The following is a 20,698-nucleotide window of genomic DNA, read 5'->3' on the forward strand; positions in this document are numbered from 1 at the left end:
GTCCCACTCTAGTTGAGAGAAGGAATGAAAATTTCAGAGGAGGTATGATTAATCTGACCTTTAAGTACACAGAGTGTAAGTGACCTCCTGATTTTGCAGTTTTTCCCATTGAAAGTAATGTTTATGCACTGAGCTGCATGAAGGAAAATATGTAGATTAGGTAATTGCTTCAAATGCTTTGACTATTCTAGATGCATTAATTCTTCATTACCTCATTTATGAAAAAAAAAAAAAAAACAAAACAAAAAAAAACAGCCCAGTAAAAAACATAAAGTGAAACTAAAATGTGAAATGATGACATTCCAAATCCAGCAAAGAGAAGACCAAGTATTTTCTGTTGGCAGTACTCTTAATTATTACCAGTAACTTCCTATCTATTATCATCATCATAATTATTCTCTATCCTGTTCTTTAAAAATGATCCAGATTACCTCTGCAAATGTGTGGGGTTTTTTCTGTTTGACAGATGCTAGATTCACTTTCATCTGAAAGCAATCAAGGTTTAGGCACAAGAAATATCCTTTAAATATCCTTTAAAGGAGTATCTTTTAAAGCCTGTGCTCTTCCATTAACAATTTGATCCTGGAGATGAATTGCAAGTAGAGACTTGGGCCTTAACATTCTTACTAACTAATGGGAATACTAACAAGTAAAGCAGTGTACTCTGCACTGCAATGCTTATTTTCTTTTTGAACTGGTGACAAATGAGAAGGACTGCTTTGAATTAGTCTTACAGACATCACCAATACAACAGAACACTGCAAACATTCGTCTTTGAACAGTGGAGAGTCAAAACAAAGGTGAAAATGGTGTCCAGCAGAGCAATTCAGATCAGGAAAGGCATCCAACTCCAAAGCAGCTTGACCTGAACACAGCCCCAGAGGCCGGGCCACAGCTGCCAGCTAGACAATAGCCAAGAAGTTAGCAGAGGTGCAAGCCAAGAAGCCAGCCATGAACCCACGTGCCAATGCAGGAAAGCTCTATTCCAGAATTTGGCATCTGGGTCCTCCAGCTGCCAAACATCTCCCATCTGGCTGAGCCTGTGGACTAGGTGTTAAAAAGAAGATCAGGGAAGATTATAAAAGAGCGAAAGCAGTACTCTTTGCAAGACAGCAAAGATGAAGAGGCACATTGTGCCCCCAACATGTGAAACTCACACACATTATCACTTTGTTCCCAGTGGATCAGAGAAGGCAGTCTGGACAAAATGCTCCACGTTTTAGAGGAAATGAACAGTTAGATGTGCATGAACTGAAGCAACCGTCCCAGCCTCTGGCCATCCACAGAGGTCAGCAGATGCAGATTTGTGTGGAGTTGGTTTGGAGCAAAACTCACAATTTTTAGTAGATTTGATGAACCCAATGAGAAAAAAATAGGAAAAAAAAACCTACAAAAAATGTTTCTTCAAGTCTTTGCAATCCACTCTGTTCTTCCTGAAACTGAAGTATCAAAGAATGTTTCTGTAATTTCCTAACTGGAATACCACACTTCTCAGTGTAATTTTATGGAAGGATAACTTTCTTGCAATTTAGTGGAAAAGATAAGTTTAGTAATACAAAGTTGAAAAATACCCAAACCTGGGTAGGCATGAAATTTAATTCAAATGAAATATATCCACTTATACAGCTGCATTTAACTGCAGCAGAATACACTTCTGACAAGCATTTACTGTTCCCAAACTCCAGCAGTGTCATACCCCAAAAAGAGGGACCAGCTGTGAGGAAGACTCCTAACACTGTCAGCAGTTTTAAATGCATCATAAGAATTCGTATTTTTAAATAATGCATTGACTTTAATGTTAATCTAATTGATCTTACTTACACCTTTCAATCTACAGGCAGGTCCACATGGCCCAAATGAGGTTTGACAGATGTGTCTTCTTGATCAACTTGGTTCTTTTTTTAAAAAACACATAACCACCCCCCCTACAGCTCTTTTCCAAAATTCTGTTTTTATTAGAACTTATTTGTCTTGCCAAATATTATCTTTCAGTCTCATCTCCCTCCAGTCAGAGCACACTAACTGTCAGCAGTTTAGAACTGCTGCATGAGATGACTTAGCCATCTTCATCTACATCTAACCATGCATGTTTTTCAGGGGGCCTCATTAGTAGGATCTCATATTCATTACTATGGTATGTAAATACCAAGTAAATTCATGAGGGATTTTTAAAGCAAAATACTGACAACCTCAACAAAGAGCAAAAAATTAACAACACAAGTGTCCTTCTTGAAAATGCTTGCTGCAGAAAAGAAGCCAATACGCAAAATGTTCTATAGTTAATTTAATGCAAGCTAAAGAAGCCTGCATTAAAAACTGAAATATATATACATTTTAGAAACACAAAATTTTGAGAGACTAGTAGGCTCACCAGAATTATTTCTGACGTTGCACGGATAATACAATCAGATCAAAGAAAATCTAAGGATTTTTAAAAAGAAATGTATCATTTCAATTTCACAGTTAAGGAAATCTTACAAGATTTGTATTAGCTCTAACAGAGAAATTGCTCCTGCTGCTACTTTGAAAATGTTTGAGTAATAGGATCCTGCAAATTTTTAATATAAATATACCAGTTGTAGTGTAATTAACTGCAAATTGGAGATAGGAGTAGTCTTGAGGAATGACTTCTGTATTTGACTACTCATTAGCAATTTGAAAGTGTAATTGCTCTTAAACATGCCTTCTTCCTAATTTTATTACAAAGCTTAACTGTACTTATAAATGTGAAGAATTTGATTTATTCTGGAACATACTTGCTTATATTGAATGTGAAGTTGTTTTTTCTTCTGTACTCCACAGACAGGGGGCACACAGGTCACTAAGAGCAGATAAAGCAGTGAGCTGATGGGTTTACAATTGTCCCATAATAAACACGACTCCAAAGGAACCTTCTGAGGGGCGCACAAAACAAACATAAGAAGGGAGGAGGACAAGCAAGCAAGCAAGCACACTGAGAGTGGACATTTCACTGCATACTATTTTAAAATCCACTAAAGCAACAGCCATGAATCCCACAAAAACAGGAACCCTACCAGCTTTGGTACATCCTTCTGTCATTTGACATAATTTCTACCTGGGCAAGTGGGGCAAACTCGAGGGCCATTATGGTATCACAGCACTTGTTGAAGCCTCCCAGCCACCCCCCGCCACTGGACTGGCATGTAAACCCTGTGCCATCTACAAGGCACATTACACAAAGATTTTAAAATTTTGCCCTCCTTGAAATAAGAGCAAGGAGATGTTTGCAAAGAGCTCTTCCTACATTTTGCAGCTTTGCTTCACGGTAACTGGCAATGATCCATTGTTATGTGAACTATATTGATGCACATTAACTCTGTTACTCAATTTCAGTAGACTCCTTTGAACACTTTATATTATTAAACATCAGACAAGGTATTTTCTATTCTCATATTTTAAACACTGGGATTTATTTAAAAAAATTGCAGCTTTCCCACAACCCTCTGAGCCCCAAGATAAAAAAAAAAGCAATTGCAAAACTCAACTTCAGATCTTGCCTACCCCCACATATCCCCCAGTCATGACATAAAGAGGGAAAGAAACCTGAAAAGCACTGCTTCTAGACTTTATCAATAAAACAGAATATTATATAATACACAATAAAATGCTTCATACCTGGAGTTGAAAAAACGAAAAGGGTTAACAGCTGACCTGGCACAGCCCCACATGCTCTCTCTGGAAATTGAACACAGACAATTAGGAATTTTAAGTTACCCCAAATAATCGAAGGGGACTTAGACAAGCTTGAGGAACACTTACTGCAAAGTAAGGCACATAACCTCAGCGTGGAAGGCACTTTAGGATTTTCCCATTCACTCAAAACTCATCTCAAACTGAATTTGCTCTGTATATGCCCCATCTAATGATAACTATGTCATTAGGAGCACTGTGATTAATTTTCATGGCAGCAAAGTCAAAGCTTAAGGGCCCACATGTCGCACAGTGGTAATTCTGGATCATGATAGATCATATTTTCTTATTTAAAAAATCATCAGCAACAAAGAGGTAAACTCTAATGAGAATCTACAGCAGGCATACATTGCATGAAGAGGAAATTATGGCTGCAGTGAATGCCTGCTCCCAGAATTCTGCTGCATCAGTAATATTATTCCCACACAAAACCAAAAAACTTAGGCTTTAACATTTTTACTTAGAACTGGGACTCTAGGGAAAATACACAATCTTCTAAAATACCATTTTGAATAATGAATAACACCAATATACAGTGCCATAGCTGTACAAACTCCTATGCTGGTTGAGATTTGGCCTAAATGATATGTTCCTTTTCACTGACAAATTCTGATCTACTCCATGTGCTCAAACAAGAAGCTTCATACAGATGGTTTCTGGAAAAAGTTCCACCAACTTAGGGGAAAAAAAAAGAAAAACCTGCAGAAAGCCAAGAACATGAATAAGCCCCTTTAGTCCTTTGTGGTTCAGACCTCAAATGTACTGAGAAAGTAGTCTGAGGCCAATGCTTAAGAAACTAGCAAAAATATTAGAATAAGAATATGAGTAATAAAAAAGCTCTAGCACACTAGCAGGTGAATGTATTTGCACTGAAAATGCTTTGGATCTTTTATAATGCTCAATTAAAATATCCAGGTTGGTATAGTAACTGTTGAAAGTGAAAAGGAAACTTTCATAACTTTGCTTCATTTATATAATTGCATTTTCCACTGGCCCTTGGAAACCTACAAACAATCCATTTTCTCTCAAAATTTTGCACTGAATGCCTTGAGCCTGTCACACTTCCCTGTCTCAAGTGTACAGCAAATATTGGCTCTTTACTGTTTTTGCCATTTTTAGATGTTAAATTTCTGATAATGACAGAAATATGGTATGCAGATGACAAAATGATGCACAGAATTTTTGAAGTATAAGTTATTAGCTCTATCACTGCCTAACACTGTTTTGTTTTTTTCCACTCTTTTCCCACTCTCCAAGTAGAGTCTTTTCATTTTCAGAAATATTTATCAAGTATTTGTCCCACAGTACCAAATAGGTACAGATTTTATTTTACAACTGTGTCATTCTCTAATCAAAGAGCACTGTGACAAAATCTCCCCTGCCCCATCAGCCCTCAACTGAAAGTAATATGCACTGGAAAAATGGTTACTGGAAACCATTAACACCAATGGCTCTCTTCCATGTCAATTAATTTGCAATCATCTCTCTCTCTCATTGGAAAATAATTTATTTGCACAGGTGATATAAACATCAGTACATTACCTGGAAGTCCTAAGTCTAAATTTTGGACACTCCTTTTCATAAAGTTCCCTTTTTAACAACTAAGCAACAGGGCAGACCAAACTACAGTTGTTGAGGTTAAGTATTTGCATGCTGAATTTTTGACTGGGAAATTTAGCAGACAACTAAAACTGTTCAGAACCTACGGTATCCAGGCACTGAAACAAAAGACACTCGGGCATCATCAAACCAACATCACTGACTCCTAAAATTTACTATGCTCCTTTCTGTTTGGCATGAAAGCCAAAGGGCTGTGGCCTCCCACCCAGCCTCTTCTCCAAACCAGAAACCTAGACATGGAAAGAAGTACCTAATCCTTGCCTCTGGAACTTGAGGCTTATCTGTGCTATGAAAACGGCTAAAACACATCTCAGACCATGTTATCAGCATAAAAAGGATCTGTAACAGTCACTTCCAAATCCAAAATGCAAGTATAGAATAAAGAAGAGGAAAAGGACCACTCCTGGGTATCTTTTGCACACAAATGTAGATATCTGGCTTCCTGAGTTAGTGCTCTAACATCAGGCTTTTATGCCATAGGTGGGTGGCTGCACCACTGTTGGCTGTCACATTTTTACACCGAGAGATGGCCAATGGCAAGAAGACATCTGGGTGTTACAACAGGCAGAAATAGGTAAGCTCAGAACTTGATATCTTCATTTCCACAATGGAAAGTTGGGAACGTGAGCTGCTCTTTTTTTTTTTTTTTCCAAACCACTTTAATGAACTACTACATTTCAGAAGCCCAAGCTCCAAAGAGAGCAGAGACAACTCACAGCCAAGTACCCACCCAGGATGTAACTGGAGACATCTCTAGGAAGCTGATTGTTCTGCCCGTTGTACTTCAAAGCCTTTAACTCTTTGTTGACTATACTGTGGGAGTGTTAATGCCCTGTGCAGGTGCTCTGTCACACTGCTGGAGCCAATCACCTATCTCAGAACCTCACAACTCCTCCATCAGACCTGCCCCAAAGCAGAAAATATGCATCTTGTCTCAAGTGCCTGTGCTGTTGTGGCTCATCTTGGTCCTGAGTACCTGCAGTACTTCATGTGTGTTGCAAGCATTTTGGGATAGTGCAACCTCCATGACGTGTAATAGATTGACAAAGATGTACCTGTTACAGAATTGCATGTATTTGTAGTTCCTCTCAAGCAAAAAGAGAATCACTTTCTGTTATTCTGACTATACTTTAGGAATGGCAAAAGATCTCAGAAATCATGTGGCCATACAGACAGCAAGCAGGTCTGAAGTGAAAAAATTGGGTGCAAAAGGAATCAACCTGTTCAGCTTGGTAAATAAATTCCAGCAAACAATTTATTATGTAACATTACCCTATTATTGTGCTTTTGAAACTTTCATGACTGAGATTTTGGTCATTATTATAGTTCCTCCTGTGAACTTATTTATCAATGGTTTTGACTCTTTGGCCTTGACAAGCAACTGATTATAGAAACAGCAGTGCTCATCAGTTCTTAAGAGAAACACTATGGTGACTTATATGTTTATCAGACTGCATTGTGTGTCCCTGATTTATCATGCATTATCCCAGCACTATGCTAAATATTGTACTTTTCATGCAAATAATTGAGGGACATATTTTGACAAGACTGGGACTGCTGACTTTTAATGACTACATAAACCAAGTGTTTCTTTTACTGCCTGATGTCAGCTTCTGGTGATTTTCAGGTTAATTTATTTTCCAGGCTCTGTTTGCAATGCTGGGCTTTTCAGCCATGCAGAAGATCCTGTATACAGGCCTTAAGGTGAGCACTTTCTAGGGCAGCCTCTGGCCGCAGTGCCTGCCAGCCTGCTCCATCACCCCCCCGAGCTAGCAACACAGGCTAGACAAGAGAGCTCTGGAGGTTGCTGCCCCCTCTGATCCACCCTGGTCTCTTCCTTATTTTCTGCCTGCCTCAGCTTTCATATTTCCTTGCACTGCTTTAACCTCTGGCAACTCAGTATATTTCATGAGGATAAATAAAGAAAAGTATGACCCAGAATCTCAAGCTTGATACATCTTTTGTCATTGCTCTAATGATGGAGATGTAGAGTTTGACTCTGAAACCTGTGACTGTCATTACTCCAGGATTAGGTGCAATAATATCAGCCACTGTGCTGCTTTACTCCTTATTTTAGCCTTCAATTCCTTTATTTTGACTAGAGTAATTTCTTATGTGTGGTGGCTGTAAGGTCCAAGTATCCTTTCTGCTTTCTGCAATGTATTCAGAATAGAAATGTTCATGTTCTAAGTCACATACATACACATGGACAGTGACACCTCCTTGGCACACAACTCAATGCAAAAAAGACTCTCTTCATATCCATCATCCAATAACTCCCATTTACTCCTCCTTTATCTCCAGCATCCAAAGAACTTGCTGTGAGAAATGAGGTTGTGGTGAAATCACAAAGGGGATTTAACTAATAGATGGGGAAACCTACCAAAATCTTTTCCCATTATGCAGGGGAAAGGAAAATGGCAGGAAAAAAAAAAAAAACTAGGTTAATTTTTTTTATTCCTGTATTTACATGCTCATTCAATTATGCCTTGCCAAACAGTGTCCACCTCTTAATAGTTCCCTCCTTTACATGCAGTTTACATACCTGTGACCTACACAACTTTTATGATTTTGCATGCATTGACCTAAACACTCAGGACAATATTTCCATAAATCAGTATAAGCACTGCTATTAAGATTTAATTGTGCTTCATGTACGTCTGTCAAAATCACAGGAACTGCCTTATGGAAAAGGAAAGATAAAAACTTATCTAATCTAGATAATGAAACAAGAAGTAATTTTGGCTCAAGTGACAGCAAAGGACAATGCTCTTTCTTTTTCTTATCAGTAAGTCAAAGTAGCAGTTCACTGAGGAGGTTTTATTGTGGCTTTCCCTGGCAGTGTTCTGCTATCCAATCCACATCCATGAGTATTTGTTAGAGCTCAAAATTTCTTAAAGCATACGGGTCTGCCCCTGCTTTCTCTGCTGATTTAGAAAGACAAAACATAAAAAGCTGAATAACAAATTACTGGGGAAAGAGATGCCAAACAAGTGTACAAACTGCTAACTGGGTAGTAGTAATTCATAATGCTATTTATAATTCATTCTTGGGTGTCGTGCTCTTCAAGCAATTAAAGAATGCCTGCCTCACTATCCATAAAATGCCTTTCACATATCTAACAACTAATGACTTGAGCTTCACTCTGGAGCAACACATTCTAATGGATTAAGCAGAGAAGTAAGAGACAAGACATACCTGATCCCAACTCATTCTCTGCTTTGCTGTATGGCCTTGAGCAAGTCACTAACCTGTAGATAATTGCAATATTTGAACACACAGGGGACCTGTACAATTTAATTAGTTAATGTTTGCAAAGCACTCCAAAGATAAAAAATGCCGTATGAATGATAATCACACACTATTGTTTCATGGCATTTTATTCCAAAGCATGTTTGTGTAAACATGTTTAGAAATGTAAAATTCCAGTAAGGGCGAAGTTTGACAACTACCTTAAAATGATCGGCACTTCTTAGACTAAAATTTAAATTAATTAACAAATTTAACTTATCCTAAGAAGACATTTATATGTGAATTCAATACAGACACTAAATTGAAGCTGGGAAACAAGATCTTTGAAAGTTTCTTTGTGGCAGACAAAGGAAGTGAAAAAGACATACAGAAGGTATCAATGAACCAATACCTGTGACTCTTTCACTGTAAGATAATGGTCTCCCAAATAGCCTAAGTGTTGAGTTACTTTTCTTTAGTATCCAGACTTCTGTTAGTTTCAGGACTAATCATTAGACCAAACAAAGTTAATGGCAAACAGAAACAGGATTTTGGACTTTAGCAGAACCAGGATTTCTTAGTTCTTCAAGCTTATTATGCAATTAATTTAAATATTTCTCTCAAAAGGAAAATATTACTCCTAGCAATGGTATGGTAAAAGCTCCAGAATGACCTACTCAACAGTCATGGAAACTTATTCTTACAGAGGACACAGGAAGATATGATTTTATGTAGACCAAGGTCTACTCTTAAAAGCTTTCTTAGTTTCACATTAGCTTTTCTCAGGAACAATTTCACAATACCCCTACCTCCTGATTTTTTACCCCTACACTTCCATTTAAGCAATACAGCCCTTTCAAAGCAGGAAGTGACATTAATTTCTCTGAAGATGCCGGTTTTGATTTACAGTGGCCATTCACCTAGCCCTTGTTTCTAATCATCATTGGCTGGTGGGGAATCTTGTTATTCTGGCAAAAGGCTTTGGGACATATAGCAGAAAATTTTCATACCAAAAATTCCTAGTGCATGCACAGGATGGCATCCTTTGATTTTACTGCCCAACTGTCAAGTTATTGAACTTTTCTTTTGTTAAACATCACATAATTTTTAAAAAGGAACCTTTTTAGACTAATATGGGTTTACTGGATTATTGAAACCCCAGGTTCAATACTTAGTGCCAAAAGAGCAATTCCCAAAGGTATATAGGTCTTTCAAGCTCCTGAAATCCTTAATAAGGGCTTTAGGTCAATTCACTTCTATATACAAACAGATGTTTCTGAGAATTCAGGTTTTGCTAGAAATAACTTTATAAAATGCCATATAAACACACTGTAGAAGAAGTCAGTACTTCTTCAACAAGCTACCTGAACTGCTTGTAGGGAGGAGAAATCACACCTGTAGTAGTTGCCACAGGTCAAATTTAGATGTAGTAGGTTCAGTTTCTTCTCAAGCCACAGAATTCCAGCATGGCCTTAGAAAATAACATAGAGGGGGTTTCCTCATATATAATAACTTCAGCAATGTAAAGTTTTATCACTCTCTAAATCACTTGTCCAGGTTTCTTTACAGCTGCTGGGGAAGACAGATACCTTTTGAAAGGCAGATGAGCATAACTGAAAAGATGACTGGAATGAGAAATCTCTCTCCACTAAAGAAATCCAAAATACTTGAGCCTAACTTTTAGATAGCTTGCATTGTGAGAGATGAACTTTGCTGCAAGGTTATGTCCAAATTGGACAGTCCAGCACTACCCAGAGGTTGCCTCAGGTAGCTGAGACAGAGCACACTGCCAGCTCAGCAGTGCCCTTGGGTCTAGCCAGCGTCCAACTCAGCAACACTCTTCACTGCAGAAACCTCTTCTTTTCTGCCATAGGATACTTACTTGACACTGCTGACAAAAAATAAAACAAAACTAGAACAGAAACATCCCTGAAATAATGACACAGTGGGGGCACCAACCATAACACAGATGCCTTGCAGGGCTCTGTGTCATTGCTGTCTTTCGCTTACGTATCTGCACAAACGCCTCTCAATGCTTTTAGCAAGTCAGTTCAGTTTGTAGAACAACTCTGGAGGAGACCAAGGAGAAGCCTTACCATGTTACAGCCTATGGGGAGGTCAGAGGCCCACAGACAGTTCTTTCTGAGTGTGTGGTCCAATTGCCCTCCAATTGCAGCAACTATGTAACCTTCTGCTCTAAAGTCTTGCTGCAACGGAAAAATGCATCCCAGGCTTGGGTATTCTTCATGAGACAAGTAAAATTGAAATTGATATATTCCACAATTTCACTTCAAACCAATTAGTGTTCTCCAGTGGGAAAAAAAAAAATCCTTTGCTGAGGAATTCTGAATGAGCACTAGCCAATTCTCCATATGTAAAATCACCACTCAATTGTGTGCCAGTTTTAAAATGAGCACAGGCAGATGTACCAGAGAAGAGGGAAGCAAAGTTCACACAAACACTGCTGAAACACCCTCGCTTATGTTTTTCTGGAGACTCGGGACAAAGTATTTTGTCTGCAAGTGGAAGGAAAAAATGAGGTGAAAGTTCCCTATAATGAATTAGACAACAGTAGTAATGATTGCAACCGAAGCAGGAAAACAAACTGTAGAGAATGAGTAACTGATGGAAACAAGGATACAAACTTCAAAAGAAATAAAAATAAACCACAGAAGTTGATTTACACTGAAGAAGAGAAGGGAGAAAAAAAAAAAGAGATCTAGAAAAAAAATCAGATTTGAAAAGCATGTACTAATTTAAGAGAGTACATTGGTATGGTGGCTATCCTGTCTGTCTGTTGTGGAGTCTCTTTTTTGTTACTGCAGTATCCAAAGCTAACTCCTACTGTACTGCAGTGATAGATGCCAGAGATTTTAAAAATAAAGCAAGATGATCACATTAGCACCAATGTATCAATCACATAAAGTAGCCAAAGAGAACAGAGGTAGGGTCCCTAATCTCATTTTCATACAAGCACTCCAAGGCACCCAGCTCAGCCTAAAGAGGAATTCATGTTAAAGGTCAGAGCAGTCACATACAAATGACAAATCCTATCTCTGTGAATTAACTGCAGCTATAACTACAAGTAGACAGGATTTCCTCTCTGAAACTTCTGTCTCTCTCTTACTCCAGAAAAACAATACACTGTCTGAAGCATCATCAGTTTATATGCACAATTCCTCTTTTCCTTGACATTTGAAAGAAAAAAATTATTCCATCAAAGGAGTTTCCTCTACTTACAACACCTAAGGAGAAAAGGAGTCTAGAGAGAAAGAGGAATTTCTGCACCTTTGGATTTTTACCAACATATTGGTCAAAAGTTCATGCTAAAAATCACACTCTGCCTCTCCTACTTCTGCCCTCAGCTTCTTCAAGTAGAAGATCTTATCTTATATTCAGGGAGGGAGAGATGCATGCTGTAAAATAATGTATTTTACCACACAAGTGTGGAGGAAATAATGAGATGAATGCTCTGTTCAGGGTTTGCATTACTATGTTCCATGGAGATGGCTCCTGAGGCCATCCTGCATCAGTTCTGCCTAGGGATGGGAAAGGCTGCCAAGGCTGATGGAACAGCATGCTGCCTCTGAGGGACCCTAAAAAGTTTTACTGGTCTTCGATGGGGGTACTAATGCCTTCTCCTCCCTTGGCTTCATAAGGATTTCTGGAGTGTATCTGAGATTTGGTTCTGAATATATGATGCTATTCTTGCTGTGTAATAAGCATCAGTGGTGTCAGGCATATAGAGGCAAATCTGCTCTTTGTTAGATGTTACATGTCAAAATGAGTTTGTAAAACACACCATAGAAAGGATGAAATGCTGCTTACAATGCAAAGCCCACTGAAATCTACATAATGTTGCAATATTTATTATCAGCCAGAGCGTATTATTTGAGATTAATAAACAATTCTTAGTCCATATTTTGTAAGGCATAGCAACTACCATAAACCACCGATGTCACAGGAAGAAATTTCACTGAAGTACCATGCTTAAAATAATGACTTTATTTATCTATAACTTTACATTATTGATTGGGTTTGTTGAACTGAAGGAGAACTATAAACTCATTCCAAAAGAACTACTGAGTAAGAAGACTGGAAGCTCAGCCAACATAAAGCTTGCAGCAAGAAGGCAATTACCCTGAGAAAAAATAGTCATACTTGGTCACGTTACAAATATGCAAGCAAATTACATTCTGTTTGTGTAAATAAGAACTAATGCCAAACACGTGGCTCTTAGTGTTTCATTGTCACAATTTTTATTCCTAAGAATTTTGTTTCTATAAGACTACAGTGGACCTGAAACAAAGCAGCAACATAGGTGGATGCCATCCAGTTTAAGAGGACATGAAAAGCAAAGCTTTCAAATAGGCATTCCAAACTGTCCTGTGACCCAGCTAGGTTAAGTGTCATTTCCAAAACAAGCTTTAAAATGGCTGTATTAAAAAATCAGTTTCTCCTCAAAAACTAACGAGCTGATTTCCCTGTGGTTAAAACCTGGCAGATTGAGATGCAAGGGAAGATGCAGGGGCATTCAGTACGTCGCTGCCACTCCCAGCTCCTGGCACAGTAGCTCCCCAGTCAGGCGCTGTGGATTGCCGTGGCCTCACCTCGCACCAGGGATCTGCAGTGCTGACGTGTGTCCCAGGCAGCTGCCTGCACCACCCGTGGGCGATGGAGAGGAACAGGAGCTCACAGGCTGGAGTCTCTCGCTGTCCCTAATTTAGACAGCTCCAACAGGGCAGCAGGATTGCTGCCTGAGCATGCTAAGCGCTCCCGTAGGCACGGAGTGAGGTAACTGCCTGGGATGCAGATAGCCACGCAGGCAAGATGAATCCTGAGCCCACCAGACAGCACACGGGGAAAGGCAGGAGGCAAGGAAAGGCAAGGCACTGAGGCAATCCTTCACAGCCCCACATGCTGTGTGAGAGGCTCTACAGGATCAACCCAAAGCAAATGCCTACCACCAAATACTGAAATCCCCAGAGTCTGAACCCCCTCACTGCTCTTAGAGAATAGGTGGCAGTAGGCAAATATATATACATACATACATACATATATATATATTCATAATTCTTATGCAGAATAATTTAAAACGGGTCTGAAAAACAACCAGGAAAAGATCAGCTGTTGTCTCACACCTGCTACCAAGAACCTACAAACTGGTATTATGTTTAACAGACATGACTATAAACACCAATTGGTACTGAAGAAAAGGATGCTGCCAATGCTTTGGAAGCACTGTGGTGTACTTCCCAGACACTCTTTACAAGAAGTTTTTTTTAGGCAACTATTCACCAGAAAGAGCTTACATGCTCACTTAGAAAACAACACACTCTGTGGGACAGTCACCCAGACTCAAAGGCCAACCTGCCTCTGTCAGGCACTAAGCTTTGACCTACGCTTTACTGACTGCTAAAGAAGTCTTTCTATGCATGTCCCTATGCTGCCCGGTTATTCAGCAGAACAGTAGGTGCCTTTCCATGTCCTCAGAGGAAATTCCTGTCTGCTAAGTTTAGAAGCTGAAATTGAGCACACAGGATCTCCCTTTGGAAGGCTTCAGAGGCACTTTCCTCTCTTCAACAAGGCTATGTAGAACGAGAGCTTCTTTTTCAGTGGAGTCCTTTGCTAAACATCGAATATTAAGGTACATATTAGACACCTAAAATCAAAATAGAGCCTGCCCGTAGGACACAATATTGCAGACCAAGTAAGAAATAGATTGAGCGCGGTCAGTATGAAGTGCCAACATTCCTTTTCAACTCAGCAGCTGTATGTGTGGTGTCTGTGACCGAGAATGAAGTAAAGATGACAAATTGCAGATCACAGTCAAATTAGATTTTCCTAATGGGGCTTTTGAAATAAACTAACAGATTACTGTTTAAATAAAACCTGTAACAAGAATGAGTTGATGTTATATTATTAAATTTCTTAATTTGATTCTTAAGCTCCAGAGCCAGTCAAGTAATACTCAATATATTTACCGTCACAAACTGTGGAATGCATTGTACAGAAGCAAAAAAAGCTTCCCATGGTTTGACCAATTCTCTAAGTGTTCAAGCAATGTCCATCACAGAGAACAGTATCTGCCTGCCAGTCACATATTAAAATTACTTGCTAGCACTCCACATTTCCTTTGTTCAGTAATTAGACAGTGCAAAATCATGACGTATTGTTTTATTTTTCTGGCTTACTATGTGTGTTATAAATTGAGAAAAAATACTTAGCACTTCAGGGCCTGCTGTTGTGACTAGAAAATTGAAAATACATATGGGACCTGTCTATCAAACAATAGCCTCACTGGCAAAGAAACCTTCCCCTCCTTTATCACTGTTAGAAAGGGAGCCTTCTAATCACAGAACCAACACATTGTCTTGCCTTGCCCACAAACATCTCTTTCTCTCTGCTTAAGGAAAATATTGGTTTGAGATTCACAGTTACGGTGCTTGGCTGGAAGATAAGGTAGTTCATGTCTGGTGAAAATTAAAAAAAAAACAATCCCAAAAAACCCAAAGGCAGTACTTCCCCAAAAGCGGCTTAAAAATGTCAGCTCTTTTAGCTGTTGATGTCCAGGAAAACAAAGCAAAACATTTTTAGATACCATATTAAGACATTTAAAATGCATCTATAATAAATTACACAATAGCAATGTCTAATGGCCTTCATTATACCAATTTTTATTTAATAGTGTCCAGAATGCCCATATTTTGAACCTCTCAGATAAAGTAACGTATTTTGTGGGTCTAGCACAGGCTTCAGTGCCTGGAGGCTCTAGTTCTATTTCCAGATCTGCTTCAGACCTACAGGGTGACCTTTACACATAACCTCCTTTTCCTCACCTATAAAATGGGGATATTAATACTTATTTACCTCACAGTTGGTTCCCTACCAGCTGCTACAGTGACTGACCAAGCTCATGCATCTACAGAATTGCGAATATTCAGGATAAGCTGCTTCTTTTCAAACAAGCAGTGCAAGTACTAAATTAAGAAATCCTTTGTCCACCCAGTTAGCAAAAGTACACAGAAAAATAACCACAGTGGAAAATGGTTCGAAGCCCCTCAGTAATTTCCTTCCAATGATACTGTCCTTCAGGAGAAATGCTGCTAGTTCCTATCTAACAACATCTAGAATCAACTTCCTGATGCTGCTTTCAGTCAAGGAAAAAATACATGGTTTTTGAGTGGCAATCTAACCTGGTCTCTCTTTGGAGAAGATATAAAACCACTGCAAGCTTTCCAAATATATAAAGGGGAAGAAACAACTTCAATATGAAACTCAACCTAATAATGAGGGCAGAGAGAAAGAAAGGAAAAGATCATGAGAGAGACAAGAGGTAAGTCATCTCTTCCAAAAAAGGGAATAAAGCTCCACGGAAAAGGTGTTGGCAGGTATGCTGCCTGCAGGCAGGAGGACAGCCCTGCAGCACCGGTGCCTCCGTCGGCCTGGGAACACCTCAGCAACACTCATCTTGTCTGGGAACGTGATACTTACTCTTGTACTGCTCTGGCTATGGAGAGCGCTGTAGATCCAGTTTCATTAACGCTATCTAAGGTCACATTTGGCAGGTCGTCATCATCACTGTCACTTTTAATTTGTCTGGGAGATAGGCCTCGGGGGTCCATTTGTGCTGGAAAGAGACATATAATGGATTAATATGAGTGTGCTGAAATTAATCTTGTCCCAGAACAACATCAGGGCACACAACACATCTGCCTGCTCCGACTAGAGAGCAGAGCTTGTGCTGAGCTTCCCAAATCAGCTGATAGGTGGGCAAAGCCACACAGTGGTGCCACAGATGGATGTGAGTACTTCCAGGGGCATGCAGGTCTGTGAATTCACAGAGGCTACACCAATGCACTCAGCAGTAACGAAACATCACTGCTCAGACTGCATCCAACAAAAACCCAGTTTACTCTCAAGTAACTTATGCTGCCTGACTTCACAAAGCAAAGGGAAAGGGAAGAAGGGAAAGGTTTACTTCTGCTTTGTACAACACAGAACACTCAAGAGTACATTTGACAGCAAAATTTCAGGAGCAATCTCTGATTCTGAGCATTCATTGTGAGGTATCACGATGGAATCCATGTCACTCCACTCAACTAAAATTTAGGCATCCAAAACCCCAGTCCTCCTGATTCCTGACATAATTCAACACCATTGTCAGCCTCTGAAGGATCCTTCACTCCACACTACGTGTAACCTCACACAGGCAATCAACATTCAGGTGACCAGTGGCAGCAGGGCTAACACATTTTTTTGAAAAATCACCCAGTTTCATGTCTTACAAACATCTGAAGATCAGGAATTACAGGACTGTTTTATCTGTCCACAGCTTACAGTACCCATACTGCATGGCAATGGAGTAAGTGCCCAGGTCCTGGCAGGGACAGCCACAGGGACTTGTACGAAGAGCAGCCAGGGCTGCCCCGCGGCAGACACAGACAGGTCCATTCGCTGCAGCTGACCCACTGCTGGGCACAGCTGAGCCCTGCAGACAGCAGGGCTGTCTCAGGGAAAATAGGTTTAAGAAAAGGCAAAACAACTGGCCAAGAAAGAAGTGAGGGGGAAAAGTGTGAGAAACACCTTACATTGAGGGTGGCAGAGCACAGGAACAGGCTGCACAGGGAGATTGTAGAGCCTCCCTCTCTGGAGACATTCAAAACCCACCTGGATGTGTTCCTGTGTTACCTGCTCCTGGTGACCCTGACTTGTCAGGGGTGTTGGACTGGTTGATCTCCAGAAGTCGCTTCCAATACTATCAGTTCTGGGATCATGTGAAACAGCTCTGAGATACCAATGTGCAAGGAGATGGAAGGGAGAAGGTTCTCAGTAATGGGGCAGTTCCTGGAGGAGACTCTCCTGATGGAACTAGTATCTACAGGGAGCCTACAGTGGAGCATGGGAGCAGTGTGAGCAGAAACAGCAGCAGAGAGGAACTATCATGGAGTAACCACAGCCCCCAGTCCCCATTCCCCTAGGATGGGGGAGGGAGAAGAGCTGGGAATCAAGGAATAGAGTCCTGGAAAAGGGGGGTGGGGATGGTGGTTCTCACCATCCTAATCTACTTTTAATTAGCAATAAATTACTTTTCCCTGCACTGAGTCCTATTTGCCTATAAAGGTAATTGGTAAGTGATCTCCCTGCCTTTATCTTGAGCCTTGAGCTCTTGCACCTTATCTTCTCCCCTGTTCTGTGGAGGAGGAGGAGTGAGAACAGCTGGGTGTGCACCAGGCAGATGGCCAGAGTTAGCTTTTCTGCCAATAAGAAACAGGAAAGGAGAGGAGACCAGAAAGGCAGGCGACCTGCCTTCCCTCTTATGCTGGCCGCTGTCCTTCAAAGGGGAAGAAAGCACAATTCAGCAGGATAGGGGGAGGGGAAAATAGAGATGGGTATAGGGGAGAAATATGGGGCACAACTGTGACTTGGGATAGTGCTGAGAGGAACTGGGGGTTGCTTGTGCCATAGATAAACTTCAGAGGTAATATGGAGAAAGACATTTCTCCTTACTCATGAAATACCACATAGGATTAGTAAGTGCTGAGAGACACCAAAAGCAGCTGGAGAAGAGAGTAAAACTCAAGAGATGTCTGACTGTGCAAAGGAGGCATAGGAAGGGGAAAGACAGGCAGAGATTTATGTAAAAATGTGTTTATTTTGTCTGCTCTGGTGAAATAAGAGAATTTATGTTATTTAAATAAAAAGCTAACAGTTGCAGTTTGTTAGCTTGTGCTCTCCTGTATTGCACAGGAGACAGGACACTTTCTTCTGGGTCTTGCAACATGATTTTTGAGAAAGGTATTCATTCCTACTCGACTCTGGCTAACCACAGACCTAGACAATAGGTATCACAGGCTCTCTTTAGAGATCATGAACAGTTCAGTGGGCCCACAGCTAGGGAGCAACTCCAAAAGTCATAGTTAAATCTGCCATTATGCCGTCTTTCTTATGTTACAGTGTTTACTGACTCTACAGAAGGGACTGAGTTACAATGAAAAATGGGAGGGCTGCAGATACTTCAGGAGCTGTGCAGCCGTAACAGTAGGACTGATGAATAGCTAGGCTCGTGAAAAGAAAGCACTCCACAAATGAGTGATGAATCCAGGGAAAGCTGGTCTTAAATTTTAATTTATATCTCAGCTGCAAACCACCTGTGAATAAAAGAACACTGATTATAAACTAACTTTCAGCTGTGGTTTTTATGTTACAGAATTGCATAAGGAAAATACTGTTAAATATGTTCAGTAAGCTGATGGAACAACCCCTTCTGGAACCACAGAGCAGAGTACAGTTGCACAGTACTACTTCTATTACCCTTCTACAGGCACAGGTTAGGTGCCTCAGTAATGGTGGCTACGTTTGGACTGCTTACTATTTCTTCATGTATGGTAAACACCTTTGCTTATCAAAGGAAAGGCTATTGACAGTGAACCATGACCTACATGAGACAAACACAACAACTTAGAAATTGTTTGAAACATTCAATTATTTTAGGCAGAATGTGCATCATTCTAACTGTGCTTCTTAAAATCACAACTTACACAGGATGATATTAAATGTGTAACTTCAACCTGAGCACTAGGGATAATTTAGTACTTTATTTAAAAGCAACTGAACCACCAAGTCAGCTGATTTAGGCCCAGAAAACTATTTGGAAAGAAGTGCCACTTCTGCCTTGCTCCCTAATGCTCAGTCTTAAAACAATGAGGTTATTACTATGTATTTCATTAATGCTAAATCTAGAAATGATTATATTCTTTTCACAGAATCACAGAAAGGCGTAGGTTTGTAGGGACCTTAAAGACGATCTAGTTCCAGCCCCCCTGCCATGGACAGGGATGCCATCCACTAGACCCAGCTGCTCAGAGCCCCATCCAACCGGCCTTGAACACTTCCAAGGATGGGGCATCCACAGCTTCACTGGGCAACCTGTTCCAGTGCCTTACTACCTTCTGAGAAAAGCTTGTATTTCCCCCTTACAGTGAATCTCATTACAGAAAATTATGCTTGTATCTGCCAATATTTAAACGTGCTACAGACGATGCACTTGCGAGAGCTAGTTATTTGTTCACAGAATTAAAAATTGTAACAAAAAAAGCTATGTATGTTAACTGAGGTTTAATCTGACTTGCACTACAGCAGAGGTTTTAATTAGCTAGCTCAGAAACTAAACCTAACTCAAAATTATGAAAGTTGTTACATAACTTAGTCTATAATACAGTCCTTATATGTGAATTCTGATCACTTAAGCGTGATTACACCTACACAAAAAGAGATGGTATAAATGTGTATGAACAATGTTACATACTTTCATTCTTTATAAGATATGATGTTTCATTATTACTGCAGATTGCTGGCTCATAAGATATTACTGAAACTCCTATGACATCTGGTATTGATTTTAGATTACTACAGGAATGTGCCAGGATGAAAGCTCTCACTTAGCTTCTCCTTGTTTCTGCTCAGTAAGTCCTACTCTGTACACTTCTAGCACAGACACAAAGTTGCTAATAGGGCTGTACTTTTTCACCCAGGGAGAATTTACTGTACCCACTAGGTACAGCTTGCCCCATCAGACACCAATGTTTGAGCACATCATGAGGTGCTGCCACACATAAGTATGGAGAGGACGAAATGTGAGGAATGTAAATGTATCAGTGGGTAAATTCAAAAGCAGGTATTTTGAGTACTGCTATATATTTGCAGAAAACTTAACTAAAGATTGTAAGTAAATAAAACAATGTTCTAGGGATTATTCCCTTACTTTTTATGTCAGCCTACATATATATCCTTTTTTGTCTCTCTCTTCGTTTGTCACTTCCGTCTAGCTTGCAGACGTGGGTGGCCGAGGCACTTGGGATCTGAGGTGACTGACCAAGAGGCTGAGCTTTGCTGCTGCCAGCTGGTGTAAACTGCCCTGTTTTCTCATCAGCATGGCTGCAGCTGCTAGGGGAAAACAGCCTTTAAAGCTACTCTCCTCCCTGAAATGGACCATGTGAATAGCCAACTGGCCAAAAGCCTAACATATATCTCCTCCTCACCACTCTCTGCATGCAAACTGCAGCACAGGACTGTCACACATTAGGAGTTCATGACTCCTACTTATGTCAACAGCTTTGACTTTCTCTTGGACATC

General features: G+C 40.1%; 1 protein-coding gene across 9 annotated transcripts in view; it reads right to left on the reverse strand.

Moving 5' to 3' along the window:
* The window catches only part of KLF12 (KLF transcription factor 12), a 229,750-nt gene that overhangs the window by 54,493 nt on the left and 154,559 nt on the right, over positions 1 to 20,698 (reverse strand). For 7 of the 9 annotated variants that reach the window (XM_068182323.1, XM_068182319.1, XM_068182322.1 and 4 more), the window contains 2 exons: positions 16,057 to 16,192; positions 3,637 to 3,696 (listed from right to left, as the gene is read on the reverse strand). In XM_068182323.1, coding sequence (XP_068038424.1) covers positions 3,637 to 3,696; positions 16,057 to 16,192 — 196 coding nt within the window. Of the gene's footprint in view, positions 1 to 548; positions 1,041 to 3,636; positions 3,697 to 16,056; positions 16,193 to 20,698 lie in introns of those variants that run through there. The other 2 variants (XM_068182328.1, XM_068182327.1) reach the window with 2 other exon arrangements.

The sequence above is a fragment of the Anomalospiza imberbis genome, chromosome 2 (genome assembly GCF_031753505.1).
Source record: "Anomalospiza imberbis isolate Cuckoo-Finch-1a 21T00152 chromosome 2, ASM3175350v1, whole genome shotgun sequence".
NCBI classification, from domain to species: Eukaryota; Metazoa; Chordata; class Aves; order Passeriformes; family Viduidae; genus Anomalospiza; species Anomalospiza imberbis.